At 34.4% G+C, this 22,982-nt stretch overlaps 1 protein-coding gene across 1 annotated transcript in view; it reads right to left on the reverse strand.

Annotated features, from left to right (window-relative positions):
• The window catches only part of LOC145660823 (beta-glucuronidase-like), a 46,303-nt gene that overhangs the window by 3,782 nt on the left and 19,539 nt on the right, over positions 1-22,982 (reverse strand). The window contains exons 3-10 of the mRNA XM_081726242.1: positions 20,179-20,358; positions 19,559-19,734; positions 17,683-17,825; positions 17,051-17,247; positions 13,790-13,939; positions 9,276-9,448; positions 6,274-6,417; positions 6,014-6,098 (exon numbers count right to left, since the gene is read on the reverse strand). Of these exons, the coding sequence (XP_081582368.1) occupies positions 6,014-6,098; positions 6,274-6,417; positions 9,276-9,448; positions 13,790-13,939; positions 17,051-17,247; positions 17,683-17,825; positions 19,559-19,734; positions 20,179-20,358 (1,248 nt within the window). The remainder of the gene's footprint in view (positions 1-6,013; positions 6,099-6,273; positions 6,418-9,275; positions 9,449-13,789; positions 13,940-17,050; positions 17,248-17,682; positions 17,826-19,558; positions 19,735-20,178; positions 20,359-22,982) is intronic.

Raw genomic sequence — 22,982 nt, forward strand, 5'->3', positions numbered from 1 at the left:
ACTCGCCAAAAGTTTCTCAGGCCAGACCCATTGAGTGTTTTTGGGCTCTAGTTAATCGCAAAATGGCTAAAAAGCATACTTTGATCAAGATGTGAAAGATATGCAAAAACGAGTGGTCGGAAATACCAAAAGAAGTGGAAAATGTAGTGGACAAGCGCTTTTCAGGAAGTTTCGGTTCAAGCTTCTAGAAGTCGGTCGCAAAAGTGTCTACAGCGTCAAATAGTAAACTACTTTCTTTTTGCAGTTATCATTTGTTTATTACACTCTGTAAAGAAAAAATAGCGACACTTGCTCGGATATGGTTTCCACAACATACATTAACCAATATGATTTTTTACATGAATTGCTGATAATATTACAGTGTATATTCTTAATGAGCAGTTCATTCTTAATACTTGCGCCGCAGTTTCAAGTTTTTTATATGTATATAATGAATTTATATGTATATATTAGTAGCTATGTGTGTTTTCAGCAAAAACGGCTGTGGGAAGAATTTTACATAAAAGTATGAAAGATCAACAATAATAGCACAAAACAAAAAATGTAATTTCTTAAGAGTAAGATATATTGTGTACGAACATTGAGAGGTACAATACATCAAACTAGATTTCGTATGTAGACCATGGGCTTTAGGAAGTGCAGGAAATTGTCGAGGCCTTTTTGTGACAAGGCTATTGCAAAATGCAACCTCGATTTCATGGAATCACTCCCGGATTATCTGTTCCATGAGTTCCATTCTATCTGAGATATTTGTCTATTGAGTCTTCTGCTCATATCGACCCAAACTTGACAATTGGATTCATGTCAGGTAAGTTTGGAGGCCACATGAGTCTGAATAGTCATATTCTTGCACCACGTATTAACAATTTTCGCTCGGTGGCATGAAGCATTAACGTCCTCGAAAAAGAAGTAGTCCATATTTTCTTCAGGAAAGTTATCTTTAGCTGTTGTAAGAATTTTACGTACCAGAATTTGAAGACTTTTTTTGTGCATCAAATGAAAGCCCATACCATCACTCAGTAACTGAATATCTGCATCTCTTAAACAAAATCCGTGTCAAGTTCCTCGCTTATTCGTATCCACAACTTCACACCACTATCGTTTCCCACTATTCTAAACTTTTTTCAACGGAGGAAACAACATGATTTCAGTTGTCATATGTCCAAGTAGCATATCGCCTCACAAAACTACGTGTTGAAGTCTTCTATGTTTTTGACAGTTTCGACTTTCCAGGCGGTTTTTTTCTTCGTAATATCCCTTTCATACAGTTAGGACAATACAGTCGTACGAGTAACTGCAGTTCCAAGATCACCTCAAATTATAGAAACAATTTCCGGGCAAGTCATTCCTTAATTCTGCAATGCTATTGATTTTATTTGGCGATCTGCTCTAGGTGATGCTTTCTTTTTCTATCACACTGTTGACGAAGGGATGATTTCTTATACTATTTTTGCTTGTAAATTATTCTTCCTGCCGTCGAATGGTCAATTTTGAGTATTCCAGCCATCTCCTTTAGAGATGTAACTTAGCTGTGCAAAACAAGAATTATGTCTTGTTAACGTGACGACAAGTTACATTTCTTACCCATCATACTTGTTTACAGTCCACATGTAGCGACAATTTCATACAAGAACAACGCTGCACAACCACAATATTGCCACTTGACACAGTTCAAACAATGACAAAGCAGAGAACGATCACAAAATGCTAATTACCTGGGCTTACATATCACAAATGCAATGCAGAATTCTCACTCCAATAACTTACGAGACGCTCTCAGGTGCCATCTGGAGAGAATATTACTGATACATAAATAATTAGTAAGCGCCGTTGTGCACCGTAGGTGTCAGAGATAATGCAAATGAACTACCACACTCATAATTTCCTTCTATTCCTCTTCTAGCCGGCTGTAAATATGGTTTTCTGTGTAAGCTACCTTGAGAATTGAGGTGTCGCTATTTTTTCTTTACAGAGTGTATATTAAAATGTGTTGTGATTGCTTATGAAGTAAAAATTTATTGTAAAAATTCAAAGTTCTCTTATCTTAAATTGCACTCCTTATGGCATAGTTAATTATATACCACCCCAAATTACCATCCCTAAATTACCATAAAATTTAAAACTTAATTATTCTATAACGTTCTGCAGGGGTAATACCTATTTCAATTAATCAACCATGTAAGTTTGAACCAAATGGCATGCCTAAGAATAAATTCTCATAAGTAGTTTCCGACAAAATCAAACAAAACTAATTTTATGGTGCTACAAGCTGTGTCGATCATTGCCAATAACACTTGAGTTTAGTTTCATAGTTTGAAACTACGATAAACTTCCGAACTATTCGAAATCAATAGTCAAACTTGAAGTTGCACATCCATAACTACTTGTCATAGAGTAATAAGATGAAAGATAGAACCTGTTCCTCGAACATTGAATTCATATAAAAAGAGCAACTACTCGCTATCCCTTACTTCTTTTGCACTATGTATATTACTATTGAAACCAGTGTGACAACCCAGCAAAAATATTTTGTACTAACCTATGCAGAAAAAAAGTACTAGATCTGGGTGGAAGTACTAAAATTTTATCTTCTCCTGTTTCACTCTATTTATGACATTTTACGATATTATTATCTTATTAGAAGATTTCCGGCAGCTCCCCTTCTCCTGTGGGTGGGGGAGTGACCCCTACAATTTTGGAAGATTCACCAATTTCAAATGTTTTACAGTCAAAATTTGAACAAACCGTGCAAACCATTTACACCCTTCCAATTTTGAGTTTACACCCCCAAACTAAAAATCCTGGCGGAATCGCTTCTTAATTGTCGTATTTGAACTCACTGTAAAACCACTGAAGTAACACAAGTATGAGAAATATAGAGGATGTCGGGGGGAAACAAGAAATATCATAAATTGGGATTATTGAGAAAATCGAGTTTTAATTCCTTAATAGCATGTTTACTGGTCACCAAATATGTATTATAATATTGATTACTGTGGTAATTTATTAGTTGGAGGCGACCGGATGGCATCTGTGTCAGACTTCCGTTCTCGTAAATACCACTGTTAAAAACAGGCAGAAAAAAGTTACCAGGAACAGTGAAATTTTCGTACATTGCCAAATTTTCATGAGATTCTATTTTCTCTTCCAAATGTATTTATGAGAAAAGTAGAGGAGGAGAAAAGTACCAGATTTGTTGGTGAATGTACTAGAACACAAAAATATTATAAAAGGTACTAGATCTAGTACGAAAGTATTAGCGGTGGTCACACTGATTGAAACTGGAAGTGCTAATTGATGTCTATCACTTCCTGATGCAATAACGGAATAAAGTCAGACAAGAAAAGTATTCTTACGTGCTGAATCTATATAGAAGACTGCTTATCACCATCTATTTCCGTTTTATCCATTATGCGATTAATGGTGTAACCGAAAATCGTAAACTTTTATAAGTTCTGGTTTGAACAGAGAAATAAACGTAGAGATAAAACTCATTATTGGGACGCTGAATATGTGTCGAAAACAGCTTTTTTATATGCAATGTGATCTTTGCTCTATGATAATACATACTGAAACCGGAAAAATACTAGTACATTTCAACCATTTTCTTCTTTGGTAGACTCTTGCTAGTGATATTGATGTGTTCTATGAAGATGCTGAGTCGAATGGAAAAATATTCTCGCTATCTATTACCGTTTTTATTCTATGGAGACTACGTTGGGACAATAAAAAGGTGTTTTCAGTAAGTGTTCTCGTGAAAACACTTACTAAAACCACGTCGCATCGTCAGGAAACATTCAATTTTTCTTCATAGAAAGGTGATATTTACCACTTCTGGTGCGAATAGAGGATTAGGGAGGAGATGGAATATTCTTGGGACCTTGAGTCGATTACAAAAACAACTCTTCCCGTTTCTTTCGCTTTTATTCTATGGACATTAATATTGAAATTGTAGCATTAGTAAATTTTAACTACTTTTGACTTTACTACAATATTGTCGATAGTCATGATACGTAATTTGAGATAATAAGTCTAAAGAATCTATCTTCCTATCTTTTCTTTTGCATCCTATGGCGATAAATGTTATACCCGGTAATTGTTAATTTAAACCACTTACGGCTTGAATAGGGAGTTAACGGAAAACGTAAAGCCTATTTATTCACTGGTCGCTGAATAGATTGCAAAGGCACCTCTTGATATATATTAGTTTCTTTTTGCTACATGAAAATGAGTATTGGAACCGGAAGTAATAGTAAACTTGAACCATTTCCAGTTTTTGTAAAGTGTTGCGGATAATCATGATATGTTTTCTTGATTTGCTGAATCCTTTGCATAAACCACTTCCGACTATATATAAACCACTTCTAAGGCGATAAACGTTGAAACCGAAATGGTTAATATTAACCATTTCCGTTTTGAATAGAGCTTCAACGGAGGAGTTGAAGTCTACTCTTAGGACGCTGAATCGATTGCAAAAGAACTTCTTCTTGTTATCTTTCACCTGCTCTGCTACCTGTCGACAGACAGACGGACGTAGCCATTCAATAAGATCTCCGACATTTATGCTCAGTATAGTTAGAAAAAACTAATATTCCAACTTTTTTATTCTGCTGAAGGATATTGTACCTATTATTGTTCGTAATTTGGGTTTGATTTGAATTTAGGATCCCTTTAAGCAACGAGGTTATATGAGACGTGAACCCACAGCTCAACGTGTGATCCGAACCACATACCCTCCTACCTGGAATCAAACCCAGATCTCCAGAGGCAAACGGCCTTACGTCACCCACGTAGCTACAAGGGAGCTCTATTTTTCTTCTGACTGTGACACACACTTTCTATAGTCACAGTCACTGCTAGCTGTTATGCATTACTTGTAATTTGAGTGCTCAGTAAATTATCATGATAGAACTTGGGAAACATATTTCTCTTAAAGAGAAGTTGATTGAGTCTCAATTGAAACAAAATACATTTGTATTTTCCAGCATTGCGCGCATATGATTCGTATATAAACTACAGACCTAGAATATACTATAAAGGGTGTTTCAAAACAACACCGACAGCATTGTGGAGGTGATTCCTGAAACCAAGTTAAGACAAAAAGTATAGGCAATCCTGGGTGCACAAATGCTTCCTTTTGGAGTTATAGGCTGCCAAAAACATGAATAATGAAATTTAAAGGTTCATAACTCCAAAACTATGGGTCCTACCGTACTCGGGTCAAGACTACACTTAGAACAAGCATGTGCCCTATCCAAATATCCAAGTTTCAGAATCCTGCGATACGTCCGCAACATTTTTTTTAGATAGTTGGAGAGTACTTCAAATTACACGCCAGTAGCCAAACTTCGTCTATAAAAATTGCTTTATGAGTACAACAGTATTCTGAAACATGTATTTTTGGATAGGAACATATTAGTTCTTAAGTGAAGTCTTGACCACCTCGACTACGTAGATCCTATAGTTTTGGAGCTATGGACCTTTAAAGTTCATTTTTTCATCCTATCCGGTAGCCTATAACTCAGAAAGGAGGCATTTGTGCATCCAAGTTGGTCTATACATTTTGTCTTATCTTCATGTCAGGAATCAACTCCCAAACGTTGTCGGTGTTGTTTTGAAACACCCTGCAAAGACAATTCTAACGGTATATCTTTTATTTATTTGGCTTATGATCAGCGTGTAGCGTAGACAATTTGTTTGGTACTGTAGACTAGAGTTGTGTTATGTGTTAACTTCGGCAGTTCTACAGTGATCTAACAATGATCAAACAACTAAGATAATTTTGTGTTCATTGGTAAATCAACTACACCCAGAAGCACACATATAATAAATTAGCACATCTTTATTCTTCCGCTTCACTGGTCAAATGTGGATTTCAATTAGTGAAAAACAGACCATTTTGAATTTCAGAAATGGACTTATGACGAACTATTATCACGAAAGTCTTAAGATGTAGTACTGGTGAAAGAAAGATGGTCAATTGCCTGTAGATATGGAATTATTATAAACTTACGGCTTTATCGTTGCTTAAGTCCTCTTTTGTCGCCATCGTAATTGGTCGAGTTGAGTCAAGTTGTCTGGTATAGTTAGCGACAGTGCTGAAAAAAAGATATACAGATTTAATCTTCACTATAGCTGAACAAATTAACAGTTTCAGATAGTAGTCTTTACAATTACTCATCACACAATATCAATAAACACTTAAATGAAATATATATGACGTACAAGAAAGGAAAATTCAAAGAATTAGATTAATGACCTAGAAAGACCTACCTAAAATATATATCTCCACCATCTTGGTGCGAATCTGGTTCATTGGCGATAGACCATGCGATGACGCTGGGGCGGTTCTTGTCTCTTTGAATAAGTTCTTGCATCACTTCCAAGTGGTGGTCTAAGAGCTCTTGGTGGAAGTTACTAGAAGAAAATTTGAATTTTAGTTTTAAGAAATTTTATCCAAAAAAGTTATTTCAACATATTTTTGTCGTAAGATGCATTAAACACAATGGACCCTCTGTTTTCAAATGACTAACATGTGCAATTTCTGTGCATCCAGTTATGGCTTCGATACCAGGTGGTAGTAGTTGCTTCGTATACTAATTTGGTTATTAGTTTCAACCATACTTTAAGCTGTAAATCCAGTTTTACAAAGCATCGGAGGTTTATTCAATTCCTCTCGCTTGTTCAGTCGCACAATAATTGTAATTGAAATAATCCACGCCTTCTTTACATTCAATAAAATACGTATACGCAACGTAAATACTTTTAGTATATCTATGGAAATTGTTGGCTAATTTAATATGATTTGTCTTCATGCAATGATCATTTGATTCTTTGCACAATACCACAGACAGTGAAACACTGAAAATTGTACACTCCGCAGCAAAAAAAAAAAAAAAAAAAAAAAACCTGCAACATGAACATGTAAGTTTATTGTGAAATTACGCTTAATAGTGCAGGGAATCAACATAACGTCTAAGTGGCACGAATCACACCAGGAAAAACATCGCCGTCCTCACCTGCATATTTATTTTTGAGCAACAGACTTCGTCGTTTCACAATAAACTTACATGCTGATATTGCAGGTTTTTTGCTGCGGATTGTACTTCAATCGTTCACTTCATGATGATATTGACTAAGGAACGTACAGTAGACCCTATTTTGTATCCTTTAATTGTTCAAAATGATATCACAGATGGATGTTAACAATTAAGAGAGTGTGTCAACCTGTAAATATGAGAAGAAGCTTATACTCTGAGGTCTTCTAGAACGAAAGAGCGAACATTTTACAATAATAATAATAATAATAATAATAATAATAATAATAATAATAATAATAATAATAATAATAATAATAATAATAATAATAATAATAATAATAATAATAATAATAATAATAAATATTATTAGAGGAGAGTTGCATAAGTTGGCACGGCTCATATAATGGGACTTTGGTAACACTGCCCTAGTAAGCGTGTTACGTGATAAGCTTTACGTGTTAATGTGTATCGGCTGTGTAAAGAAGTGACACGTTAGTTGCAAATAGCTGCAAGAAGAAATATATGATTATCTATTGTATAAGCAATATGTTTCTAAAATATTTGCATAGTACAGGGTGTCCAATATACACTGCAACCCGGAGTTTGGAATAGTAGAACTTTTGAACCTGAAGCGATGCACAAATAATGATTATACCAAAATGAAGCTTTGTTAATGCATATATTTTTAAAGTAGAAAGTAACGGTTGTAGTACAATAGGAACCACACAGTGTTGCCAGATGTAACCGAAGGTATATATATATATATATATATATTATTGCAAAACATGCAAATTGACTCATACGAGTAACTCATACGTATGGATGTTCTATTGTTAATTTTCAGTTTGTTTAGTTAGAGTAGCTTGGAAACTATGGGGCAGAAAAAATAATTTTTCATTTCTACGGATAACTAATTGGATGAGGCCTCTGTAAGGATGAGACCTCTAAGAGAAGCAACCAGAAAGAACGCGGTGAAGACGTCGACACTCTGGAGATGACTTTTGAGTCAGAACAAAATTGCTGTGGAAAGTAACAAACATCTTGGACTTTTACTAACAGTTTCGACTACGCATTTGAAAGTAAGTTATATATTTACATCCTAAGAATGGAGAGTATATTTTTCTAGTTAATGTACAGAGATATCAGAAAATTAGCACTCCAACTGGCAGAACAAAATCAGCTTTCCCATCATTTCAACACTGAAAAGAAAAAGGCCAGGGAAAAGTGGTTTTACGGATTTAAGGAAAGACACCCAGACATAGGTCTAAGATCGCCAGAACCGACATGTCGCGCTCGTATTTATGGAGTCAACAAAGAAAATCTTGATAAGATTTATTAGAAAAAGTATAAGAAACATGCATTACTGCTGGTAATACGTATCTACAGCTGCGATGAAACGCATGAAAACAGCACACAAACCATCAAAACTGCTTGGTAAGAAGGAAAAAAAAGTGGGTGCTATTAGTACGGTCGAGAGGGGTAGAAACGCAACTGTTGCGTGTAGTTTCAATGAGTGTAGCAGTTATGTTCTTCCGGTATTTATTTTCGCAAGGAAAAGGGACCAGCCAATATTATTAGTCAGAGCTCCTGCTGTTTGATTCAGTTAGTTAGTAAGTACGGATGGATCACTGCAATGTTGTTTTTTTGCATAATACATAAAGTATTTCGCTACTCATGCTCGATTGTCACAATATAATCCTGCGCTGCTCATTGTAGACCGACAAATGTCTTATACTTCACATCTATCCACATTATATTTTTGCTTCTCAGAACAGAATCGTTCTTGTCAGCTTGCACGCAGCTGCTAGATGTTTCCATATTCGGCTCATTAGAAAAGTATTACAATCAGGTTGTTCAAATGTGACTACGGCAGTATTTCGGCATAACCTTCAAGAAACATCAACTGATAGAAGCTTTTAATGTCGCATATTGTAAAGCAGTTACTGAAGCCAATACTGCAAATTAAAGCTGGAGACATCACTGATAGAAACAGATGATAATATTCCTTTTCGTAACTCAGAGATAGTTAATATATCTATAACTATAGCTGTAATAATTATAGTATATTAGATCTATAATACCGTTATAGTTTTAGGAGTTAAAGAAACTCTTTTGGAAAACAACCAACGTCTTCCTTGTTATGGTGCACTATTGCAATTTCATTCTACCTATTTATACTACTAATTATTCAAGCAATGGATATACATCTCTCAAAATATTATAAACAATATTTACCTAAGAGCTACTGCTGGAGCTTCGTCAATCACGACAATCCCTTGTTCATCAGCCAAATCCATGATTTCTTCTGCGTAAGGATAATGAGATGTACGGAACGAATTAGCACCAATCCAATTAATTAAGTTGTAGTCTTTCACAACAACTGGGTAATCGAACCCTCGACCTCGAATCTGAAAATGCAGTACATTATATGTTTTAAGGAATTAATATCTTACTTTTAGATTTTTTTTTACCTCAGCCATTTCTATGGGCGTGTGTTCCTTTAAAAGGATATATAATTTTAATCTATATCGTTATAGAGCATCATAGATATCCTGTCATCAGGGACACCTTTTGCTGCAAATTGAAAATTGCAGCAATGCAAAATTAACAAAATCTGTCTCTTGTAGCATAAACCGTTTATTAATTAAATTTTCACTTTCTATCGTAGTTTCTGTCACATTCCCTGAAATGTATCTTAAAACATTACCTTAATCTGTTCATTTGCTTTCATTAAATAATATTTAATATCTTTCTTTTCCTCCCTTTTTTACAAAAACTTTCATTGGGTTTCGTTTCATTTAAATCGTTTTCCACATCTATTTCAATATAGGTAGCTTGGGTGCCAGATAGCCTAAGTCCAAAATTCCAGGAAATTTGTCAGAAGAGAAATTTGAAGTTCAATACTTAATATCATTTTTCTATAATTATGGCAACCAAAACCATAATTATGTAGTTTATGGTCTAATAATTTACTGTTTGCAAAATATTTTTTTAAAAAAAGGTTCCCATGTATAGAAGTGAATGATAGTATTAGTCTATGTATCCATTTTCCTAAATTTATCCATTTGATATCTAAGCTGCTCATATATAATTTTCGGCAATTATTCTTAGCGTTTTTGGCTCTATTCAGTATGTATCTCCTATATACTCATTATCTGTTCAACCAAAATTCATCTACATGGTAAGAGGATATTTTGTACGTGATAGCTGTTTGAAGAAAATATACGAGTAAAAAATTGTATGCCATCGTTAGGAAAAGACAACAATCTGCTTGTTAATACTGTATTTCATTACCTATACAATACAGAAAGAGGCCTATATAATCATTTCGTTTAGTAACATAAAAATTTGTAATTATTATTGGAAATAAATTGCACCTTTTAGCGCTGCTTAAAGTTACTTATTCGAGAACAATACAATTACAATTTACTCCCAAGCATTTTATCTTGTTCAATTGTTCTGGTGTGATCTATTGACTGAATATGTTTTATATTTGGACAATATTTTAGTTCAAAAGAAATTAAAATTATATATTTTATGATAATTAAAGCCATATATCATTAATCACATTGTACTGTTGTCTTGCTAGTATCATAATGAAGAGTTTAATGAGTTTATAGCTCAATATCAGTTTCACTTCAATAATTACAATGATTCTCGTACAACTTGAGTTCTTAGGTTTACGAATTAATTAGTTTTTCCTCTATCTTTTCGGAAACTACGCATCAGTTTTCCACTCATGTATATTATATTGTTCAATTCGATAAAATTTATAGATTAACATTGGTCTTTGAACATTTAGTCTTCGTTAAATTCTAATAATATTTTTCAATTTATAAAATATGAGCAAAAATGCCTTAGTAGTCAATTTTGAAAAAATCATCTTGGAGAAACTCGTCCCTAAAAAATAAACTACGCCTTGTGGATTTTTAAAGAACAACCGATTTACGCCACATTGGCAAGTTTTTAATGAAACATTTGTTTATGACAGGTGGAACCATCGCTTGGCTGTTTTTGAGAAAATCGTCTGGAAAACTCACTCCAAGATTAAATGATCTTTTGAAGAACAAACAAGTTGTCATATTGTCAGCTTATTAATTTATTTATAATTAATGTTTCTTTATGAAATATAAACAAAATCGCCGTAGTCGTTTTTGGGAAAATCGTCGGAAAATAACACGCCTTCTAAAGTAACTACTACTTCTGGATTTCTCAAGTGAAATGTCATACCACAGTACAGGGTTATTAATGAAATATTCATGTCTGAAATGTAAACAGAATCCTTAGAGCTATTTTTTTTTTAAAATGCGTTTTTCTTTTGCATCCTTCAGTAAATTACAATTATTTTTGGAAATAGGAAGAAAAGTCGAAAAATCCTACTGGGAAGTCTTATAAAAAGCATACGTTTCAAATTTGGTGTGGATAAGTTGAACAATATGGTCTCTACGCAAATGTACATACATCGGAAACAGAGAGAGGGACATTCTAGACAAGTGAACGGAGAGGGACATTCTAGAAATAATTTGTCGGCATGCAGGGGACACGAAAAATGTAAATTCGTTAAAATCTCGAACTTGATTTTTCCATGATTACCATATTCTTTTTTTCTCTTCTATAGTCCCTCGAAAGCAGAAACGAAAACCTGATTAATTTATAGTTTATATCTGGAAAAAATCTAATTTAATCCAGAACACAGCCTACAATATACAGACTGCAAACTCAACGAAAAAATGGAAACTCGGCGACAGTAGCGCCTCTAACACGCGATGACCGAACTAACCAGTCGATCTGACGGCACCTACGTGGAAATATCGAAAGTAACTATTAGTCTTTCGCTCCTTTAGTTGCATTTCGGGAACAGCTTTTCTGTTGACGTACTTTCCGGAACTTAAATATTTTCAAAGTGAACTCTTTAAACGAAAGAAAAATCTGTTAATATAAAAAAGTTGGAAAGGAACGTCCGGCCCAGAGACATTACAAGAAAAAGTGAACATTAGCTTATCTGATCTTTCTGTACTGAGATGCGAAGCAGAGGAAAACAATCCGCCGGTTACTATGACAATCCATGGCAGCGCCATCCACACACGACGACACTGATCCTGCCTACCGAGAGCGTTGATTGGTTCTTTCGCTGTTCAAACTGATTTCAATTCCGCGAATAGGAAGTTGCTCGTCTGTGATCCAGAAGACGCAAAAGCTTCAAGTTTACAATGAAAAAAAAATGGAAAGAAAAATGTGAAACGTCTGATTCTATTACTTGCATTTTGTTATTACATGAAGAAATTCAAGAATATTTGAGTTTTAAAAACGACGAAATGAATTGTTTGATACCGAGATGATTTTGTCCATACGACTTTCAAGTTACAACAATCTCTACTTCTGTTGATTTCTTTAAAAATAAAATAACCTATCAATTACACACAAGGCAAGATATTTTCTGTCTTTGGCTTTTACATAACTATTGTGTTATAAATTGGGACAAACATTAAAAAAATATGATAAATTTCGCCAATTCAAGAAATATTACTTGAAGTAGATACACTTCCGGTCGCCTTGAGCTATTTCGTGAGCTACCTTCCCTAACCTGCAGCATCATTTATTTAATAACAAATTTGCAGATTAGTCGCTTCTCAGAGATCGGAAAACAGCAAACGGACAAATGGACGACTATGTTATTTTGGGAAAATAGTAATACCTAGTGTTTAGCGTGGTTTAACGCACAAACTCATCTATTTCGAGTTGAATTCTACTCATGCTCATATTTTCTTTTCAAACGAGTTATCTCATGATAAAACTCAGGAGAAAGGAGTTTTCATTTACAACTCTGGTTTACAGTTAGTACAGCTGTTGTCACTTGTCCGAAATCTCATCCCTATCTTGTCGTTTGCTATTCAGCTATTATAGTGTAAATATGTCCGCTACGCTAGCAGTGTGCACCAACGAGAAACTACGAATGGGAATTCAATTTCTCTGATAGGAGAGTGTGAAAGGGGTTGAAATTAATCACAGAATTTTATTAAAATACGGGAACAGTACTTTATTATATAAAAGCATTTTCCGTGGATTCAGTGTTACGGACCAAGAGGGAGCAATTCGTCCATCAACTACTACCATGGACGCCCAAGAGATGGTTGTGGAAAATAGACATTATCATCGATGATGTTGCGTCTTACCAGAATATCATATGGCTTTCCCATATTCTTAGACTTGCAGAAAGTGATACAAATGGGGCTTCACGATTAAACAAAATCATACTTTTTGGAAAATAACACACACAAGCTTGTGGACTGCTGGTGCAAGTGTATTCGCGGGAGGTAACTGTGTAGAGAAACGGTATGCATGTTGAATCCATACCAGTGCGTAAATAAATTTGTAAAATGAAAAGTGTAGATAATTTTTGGCAGCCCTTGTAGATATTTGTTAAAGCACAGAAATCACAAGGTGCTTGTAAATTAGCAATAACATATTAAATTTAAGCAACCTAGAAGAGAAAATTATAAACACTTTTCCATAATTCTGAAAATTATCTTTATGATTGCAACCCATGTTTGAGTATATTTCACTGTGTAATCTTACATAAGCTGTAAATTTAGAACGAATGTAATATTACTTAATTACAACATAATAAAATGTAGAAGTAAAATTATTATATTGTTTTTGCCATTCAAGTTAAATACAAAAAAATATAGTAAAAATCAGAAATGAAATAGAAACAATATTTAAGAAAGAAGTGTACAAAAACTACTTACATTTGCATCTTCATGTTTTCCAAAACCTCTGAAATAAAATGGATTCCCGTTAATATAGAGACCTTGAGAATCCCAATTTACGGTTCGAATGCCCACACGTAATCGGTAAATATCAGAGCTGCTGCTTGGATCTTCTACAGCTAAAGTAATCTGTGAACGTTGCAACAGAAATTAAAAACGTCAATTCCAGAAATATTTTACTTTCCGTTTTTCACAATAACAATTACTTTACCAATAATTTCACAAAAGTAGTTAACATTAATGTATTGTTCTATAGTTTCAAAACACATGTTAATGGAACTGGCCTTTTATCAATAGTTTATAATCATTAACCATAATGAGATCAATCATTTGACATAAGAAATGACTAAAAACGTGTTTGTGAGTTTGTTAGTTAATGTGTCCTGATAAAAATATACTTAAAAGTAACAGAGTCTAGTTTCCAACTACAATCTATTAATTTATTCACTTTTATTTTATTGTTTTCAGATAAATTATATTTCAAAATACATAAATATATGCTTTGTAAAGACCAAATGATTGCCAACTACCATTTAGCGTGTATAGAAACTGCATGGCACTTTAAAGTCGAAGGGGACAAACGTCTACGCTTCTTCAGTGATGTGAAACTTAATTTAAATTCCGAATTGCAATATACACTTTAAGTGAAATATACTTACCAGTTGGCTTATATTTTGTATTAAGTGTGTAAATTATTTAAAATTTTACACATAAATGTCCGAGTTTAGTGAAAAATTGTAATACAGTAATTCTCAAGTGCTCAATGTGAGTCTTCATTGTTATCCAATCGATACATACAAAGTCTGGATATATCAATTGGGTAATGTAATTAGACTCAAGCTCATTTCAGCATTTTTTTTATCATCAGTTTGCAATGCAGCAGTGATGTGCTCTTGCGGTTCACTGATGTCTTGGGATAGAGGTAGTTTGTTCATAATATCTTTGAGATACTTCATAGCAAAGTATCGGAGGGGATAAAATCTTGTCACCTTGGTGGTCAACGTAAAAACTGTTGATCATTGTGAGCAGCTCATCGAATCCAGTAGTATGACATACTCTCTCACTAAGGTAATTCCTAGCATTACTATGAAAGTAGGATATGACTCCGTCCATTTGACGAAATTTGCACAGTTGTGTGCAAACTGTGCCATAAGCCATGTAGTAATCATATGAAGAAAAGCTTTTACAGATAGTTTCTTCGGGAAAGAAGTACATACCGTGCATTTTGGAAGATCAAACGGCGCAAAAGGCGTTTGGTTTTGGTAAGTCAAGCACCATATCAACAATTTTATGAGGCTATTCAGACCTCAGATACAAGTATTTTGTTTGTTTACTCCTCGCAACCCCCTCTTTGGCTGGTCCTAAGCCTATGCTGAGAAAGAAGAAGTCACCTCAAACAGTTTCGGATCACATGCATTGTGATGATTTGAGTGTGAGCAAGGGAGATAGTAATTCGGAATGTAAGTGGAAGCTCGTTACTCTCGTTACTTTTAGTTCTAAAGCTGCTCCCCTTGTATGGCCCGCTGCTAGCGAATCGGACAAAAATGTACCAGAGAATGAAGGCCTAGGCTAGTCAGAGATGGGTGACTTGCTGCTCCTACCAGCGGAGATAAGGCCTCAGCTATTCTTCGAAATGGGCAACTAAATTGTATCTTTGGGCCCAAGATATAATACCACGTGGTACGTCAACACGTTGAACATACTTAGTTCGTATATCCATGGAGTGGATAAAAGCGGAAAGAGTCTCGATGAGAGAGTGTTCTGTGTAGTCTTAGGTCCGGTATGGGATTCTTACGCATTCAAAGTATCTCAAAATCAACAGCTAGGTAGCCAGTAGGCCCCGTCCACCACCAGAACTGCCTCCAACAATCGGTATAATTGGTAGTCACTGAGAACTTAGTCCGGTCGTGTAATGGGTGTATCCGACTTCTCTAGTGTGAGACAGAAACTACACGCCAAATGACAATAAGGTCAAGGGACAAACTTTGAAGGCGCACGTTGTGCATGAGAATTACCGGCGAATCCAGAAAAAGGGAATACGGGCCGAATGGTGAACCGGTACCGTTTCATAAAGTAGGCTGATGGGACGCATCTTGAGCTTGAGGCGGGACAAAATGTCGCAGTAGTCCTCCGTATATGCCATGTACATGCTCCTTGTCACATATAACGTAGCCTTATCACTGAAATATAGTTCATACAACGTACGATTGTCATTGTACAACTCTTGGAATGACTAACAAAATTGTGTGCGGCATGGATGATCAATAGGTGTTAAATGTTGTACCATCTTCGATCGAAGGAAACACATGTATAAAGTCTTACTCACAGCTGTGTGCAGCATTGTAAGTTCGGAATTAGTTAAACTGTAGCCTTTTGTGAGTGCGTTAAAAATAAGCTCGAACTTTCTCGACATCTCCCTCAAACGTGAAAGACATACCAGATGGTTTTCCCTAGCCAGTGTGCCCTTTTTTCTTGAATTTGCACCCTCGGTTAACATTATTGTATCTCAAAATAGATTTTATATTCTTACCAGTTTTAATGTGTAATTATTCTAATGTATATATGTCAAGAAAGGTTTCTTTCTATATTATTAATACTACATATTTACAGTCTTATTTTTGGAAGTGTGATTTCTTTATACAACTTGCAGACGGAGTTATTTGATGGTCATTCTTTTAGAAATTTTGTACGAAACTCACAGAACGACTAACATGAAATTGTTCGACGCAAAATGGTTCATCTGCACCACAGGTTGCCATATTGCAACTTGACATTCTGCCACCTTGCAGAAGAATTTCGAACTACTACGACCGTGTTGTCGAAAACATTTCATTAGGCCTACTGTTTTATTCGTCGATATAGTTTCACGCTCATCGAACGATATTTTATTTATTTAAATCATTTAACCACGCTTAGAACTTTAAGGGCACATGCATTTTACAGCATATTTGACAGCAGCAGGATCATATTAAATTGAGATGCAACACAAAGAATAAGTCTTATTAGTGAATTTGATCTATGATATGAATGGTCAGGTACATCCAAAGCTAGTAAATACATGGGACTCACGGCAGAATCATTGTCGAAAAAATAATGTTTTCCAGAACAGCTGCGTATAACATGAATGTCTTCACATTGAATGTCTAAAGGCAGAACACAAGCTAAACAGTTACTTGTTCCAAACCTAGGAAGGAATATTATTTTCCAACCTATTTTTACATTTGATAAACCCAAACTTACCTCCAAGATGTAAAGATACCCAGGGTTATCATTCATAGTATATGGCCACCAAAATCGAGCATTTTCAATTGATAAGTCTCCCCTTAAACCACTACCAACAGCAACGATATTGCCCTCCTTATCAAGCACACGCACAGTAACTTGAGGATCAACATTCTGGGATACTCCATCTATGTTCACGGAATACTGGATAATTCCTGAAAACATTTTAGTATTATAATTATTATACCATATAAAGTACTGTACATGGTGAAATGTTATCGACTTAACTTCTAACAAGTACAAGGCCTTAATATCAAATATAGAATACAAAACACAATTTTAAAGAATACACGTACACACAAAAACCCAGAACAAATGACAGGAAGACAGCATCAATAATGCAAGTGTTGATAGTTTTGCAAGTACGAGTACATCACTCATGGATTTATAACTACTCTTACACTGTAAATCAATATCTAGTCCATTCTCTTGGGACATTGTTTCCTCATTTACGCCCCTGTTCCTCTCAGTCGTTGTTCTAATTGAAAAAAACATTCTACGCCATCTTGGTACAGCCAGTTGTAAATAGCTGTTCCAGACAGTTTCGTGAAGTGTTGCAATCGATTTGTAAACATTGACAATATTATTACCTGTAGTTCCTGAAATGTTGGTAGTAATAGTAACATCATCAATGTACGCTTTCGGGGTTGTATACAATTGCACAGATCGGTGAATTCCGGCGTAGTTGAAGAAATCAAAAGAATAGTCCAAGTATCTGTAGCCAGTAGGATACCTGTAACAAGTTAACGTTTTATAAAATAAATGTGTTTAGTGAAAAACAAACAATAAAGCAGATTCATCAGTTCACTTTCCATTAGTAAAATCAAAATTTCGATATCTCAGTGTAATTTTGAATTCATGGCGAAAGAATGTGCTTCAATATTAATATTTCGCTTTAGCTTAAAGTGATATTTCTCGATTTTTATTATCTCGGAGAAAATTTCATACTTCAGATTTCAAGCGCTCACTTATAATTCAATTTTCCCAGAAATATTGTTCGGAAAAATATACTATGCAAATATGACTATTAAGATTAGTTTCGGAAATTGGTTCTTACCAGTAAATCTCAGGTTTGGAAGCTATAGGTTACCAACTGGATGCATAAACAATAAACGAAGGATAACATTATTTTCACAAGTTCTTAATTATTTCTGCAATTTTTCTATGCCAAGAAAAGAGTTTGGGAGAGTTAAATTGCAAATTAGAAGAAGAATATCTCCCTTTGTCATCTTTGTCATTTAAAAATAAAATCAAAACCAAACCTGTAAATTTATTAATATTACACATACTATTGTCAATACGTAGTAGTAGCATGAGTATCATGAAGTAGTTGTAAATCTGCTTTTAGTTTTAACAGTTTCTTAACTGATACACATTAAGAGGACTTTGTGCATAATTATTTGGTTTGTTCTAGTAATAGAATTAAATAACAGTTTTATTTCCTACATCCCGAATTTTGCATAACAAATGATTTTGAAACTATTACATTTTGATTGATTGATTGACTTTATTTACCCTTGTTTGTCATTAAAAAAGACTATATATGACGAGATATACAATTTAAATTGTGATCTGAACCACTGTGAGGTGTTCGATCTTGTAATGTGAATCATGTGCCAAAGCTTGCTCGATAGCAACAAAACAAGTGAGGAGTTCTGTAACTACTTCGTAACATATTGAATTTCTACTATATTTTTTTCAGTATGAGAATATTTTGTGATTTTGAGTTTAGTGCCTCTTCCAGAAGCGAGATACTTAAACCCTGAATCTACAGTTTAACGTGAGATACGATCCGAATGAGGTCCCACTGGAATCGAATCTAGGTTTCCCACGCAAAAGGCGAGTACGGTACTCACTTAGCCAAGAGGGAGCTCAATATGAGAATATCAGATAAGTGTAACATCAGTTGAAGTGTTCGTTTAATAAAGAAGTTATAGTAAGATAAATGAACAGACCTGCTATTACAGTTGTTATAGATACATGTGGTTTCTTATTCCATTACATACTTTCCTAATAATAGTGATATAATTCGAAATTTATTCTTTACATTTATAATTCGCGTACATATGATATTTTCTCACATTTAGAGTTCATTTGGAAAGCTTAATAATGTAACAAAACAATAATTAAATTATACTTTACGATTTTCCAAGAAAATAATAATTTGCCACAATACTTTGTTTTTTTGCTTAAGACGTGTAAGATGGGAAAGGTGAATCAAAAAGCAATTTAAAAAATGTACTTGATCTGAATCATTGCTTGAATTGTTTGGTTTAATTTTGATTTTACCGTCCGTTTCAGAAGCGAGGCTATATGAGACGTGGATCTACAGCTTAAAGTGGGATATGAACCACATGAGCTCCCGCCAGTAATCGAACCAGACTCTCTCACGTCTAATTATTGCTTGCAGTCTGTATAAAAGTGTGTACATAATCTTTTTCTAAGTTAAAAATAAATCATACTTACTTCGCCGTATTATTGACAATCACGAGATTACCCTGTGGTACTGTATCTGGTGTAAGGGTGTTGTTTACAGCCACCGTTATCAAATTTCTTTCACCAAACAAGAGGTTAGTATTTACTTCAGCTACAAATGGCAAGTGACCACCACTATGATTCAAGACTGGCACGCCATTGAGCCACTGAAAACAAAGGTGAAATTTATATGAATTTCATTATAAAATGGGTAAATAAACAACAAATAAGATGTTATAATTAAATATAGAAAATTCATCTCTATATTACGATAAGCGAACTTCATGTTACTTTTGCGAAACAAATGATGCCATTTCCCACAAAAGAGGCAATACTTGCCTTTGTTAAATATTTATTTAAAAATTTCCTTCGACTCGCTAGTCAAATTCTATTTTTTTGACTACTTATGTTATCTAACCATAATATTGTAAACCGCTATTCAAGTAAAAATACAATGTTTTCATTTACAGATGTAATATTCTCTTTAAAATGAAAAAGCTTGGTATCTTGGTCATTTTGGCACTATATTGGTGCTCTAAATGTTAAATAATTTGCTAACTCATGAATGCCTGAAAATCTAGCTTGTACTTATTAAATCTGAAAATACTTACAACTTGTGCATTGTAGTGAACGCTTCCAAAACGAAGAAACACTCTCCGATCCGTGTTCCAATATTGAGGGACAAAGAATTCTCTATCATACCAAACCCATCCAACATAATCTCTGATTGTTGCATTTTGTGTAATGTCGCTATAACTGGATGGAACAGGCATTGGGATAACATCACCTGTCTAGAAGACATGAGAAAAACAGAATAACTTAAGGTGCATTGAGCACAAATACAGCCACATTTGTTATGTTAATGTCTTCTTAATATGTCTACTTGAAAATATCAGTTTAAACATTTATATATACCTAGGTAACTTGCAATGTTCTTTCTAAGTTTCCAAATTAGAGTTCCTGTTAAGGGTTTTGGCCGCCAGTCAAAGAACACTTCCAAGTACTTCAATGAAAAATACATCTGTACTCGACGATTCATGATGATGAAGAAACTTTTCATTGGCACAAAGAAAGTGATAGTTTTTCCATATATTCTCAGTACAGATCTGGATCCTATACCAAGGAACATCTTAGAAACTACTAAATAACTAGAATAGTTATATTAATCTGTAATATCACTCCCACAACTAGCTACTCAGAGTAGTTGATCCCGTGTACATATTTTCCATCACACCATGCTATAGCTAACATCACACTTCGAGGTCGGCCTCCCATAGAAATGGAAACTCACAGTTAACCATGAAGGATTGTTAGGTCCAACCTTGTTCAGTATATCAAAGCTTCCCTGCATCTGATGATTGTGAACCCAAAATCAAAACTACACTACCACCAAAATCAAGCTCTAGAAAATATCGGTGTATACAATGGATAACACGACCCAGGTCCATTGGGACGAACGTTCCTTCTCACGAGTTCAGTTATTAGTTTTAGTATTAAAATGACAATATAGCAGAATTTACAAACAACTGACAGTAATTTCATATGTGTTACAGTTCTCTAAGCAGAATATAACATAAAAGCAAAACATAAATAAAGCTGGAACAAAACAATACTGTTAATAACATGCAAATATACTATATTAAATAAAATAGATGACACAAAATGATTAATGTAATAATGTTTTACAATAATATTTAGGTCGTGGCGTTCATGTTCTCGACGATGGGTGCTACCATACTTCTCCAATGGATTGAACAGCACTCAGGTAAGTATGTATCCCTTCTCGGTATGCTAGTCAAGGTAGTAAGTAATCCTTCAAAATTAAATTAGGTTAGGTAGTAGGAAACCGATAAGTATTCTATAGATGTTAACTAACTAAGGAACTCTATGGCTTATGGAACCCGGAGGTTCAATGCCGCGTTCACAAAAAACTCTTCACTGACTTCTATCCTTAGTCAACAGGATCCAGTTTCTACTTTGGTTTCCTATTTCTGCGAGAATTTTATAGATGTTACTACATTTAATGAGAATGAAATGAAATATTTGAGTTTAACGTCCAATGACAATGCCCTTTAGGTTAAGGGAGACGCATGATTAAGGCAAGTGAATGATGGGCCAAGGATTGAAGCAGGGACCTTACACACCAGAGATAAGCAATCTACCACTGAGCCATCGTGCCTCTAGGCATCAGGTTTAATTCATATTTCATTACTCAATACTTTTTCGCATATAAAGTATATACATAATAATTTTCGAAGTTGCATATATCACTTTACTATATATAGTTTATTTCTCATATAGTTGCATATAGTTTATTTCTCTTGTTACTTAATTAATATTGTCGTAGTTTAGCTCACAGGGTTTATTTTTATAATTCGTAGATTAACCACATTCTTCTTTCTTCTTCTTCTTCTTCCTCCTCCTCTTCTTATATGATTATGTTCTTACATAATCATACTCCACGTTACTTACATGTGGATGTTATTTATATAAAATTCCATAAATCTATTATTACAGGCTACCAGCTCCTATGAAGTTAGAAGAGCCAAATAAAATATAGTTACGAAGCAAAAGGAAAATATAATCCATGGCAGTTATTACGACCCATTAAGTGATACAACTGTAACTTCTATGTTGGTGCGAGTTGAGAAATTGTATTTAAGACATCGAATGCACACAAGAAAAATATGAGGCGTTGGACCCGAAACTATCTAAAATATCATAACCTTTACTGCTACTTTCGAAACCAGCAGCAGTTCCTAACATTACAGTGTTCCTTTATTTGTACTTAAATTTACCATTTGTACACCTTTTCTTCAGGTTTGAGTTGAATTGGTTATAAATTTAATGTCCAATTCAGCAGCGAGGCTATATGAGACGTAGGCGTAGACTTACAAACTTTGTGGAATCCTGAACCACATTAGCTCCCGCTGGGAATCGAACCTGTGCCTCCCACGCCAAAGGCGTGTATTAGTCACGAAGGAGGTTACTTCACATTTCAAGTATATTATACTGTTTAATGATACGTAATTATTATCTATAATAATTCTTAACGTCAACACTAATTTCTTCGATTTTTGTCATAAGTTTAATCTACTTCGTTACTATATTTGTTTACTACAATTTGTATATATCTTAATTCATATGTTTTTCTTCATTTTCTTTTCAAATCAAAAATTGGTATAAAAATTATGCAGACGCAGAACCCAGTTATCATCACACTAGATGTCATTTATCATTGAACATCACAAATTATAAAGGGTTGACAATTCAAATAGATAACACAGACTTTAAATTAAAGATAAGAACGGATTAAATTAAAGAATGCCTCTTACGAGACGGGAAGCGGTTCATTATAAATCTATACACTGTAAATATAAAATTGATATAAGATCGCGTTTATCAAAGCTTGAAT

The sequence above is a fragment of the Thermobia domestica genome, chromosome 9 (genome assembly GCF_964235325.1).
Source record: "Thermobia domestica chromosome 9, izTheDome1.hap1.1, whole genome shotgun sequence".
Lineage (NCBI taxonomy): Eukaryota > Metazoa > Arthropoda > Insecta > Zygentoma > Lepismatidae > Thermobia > Thermobia domestica.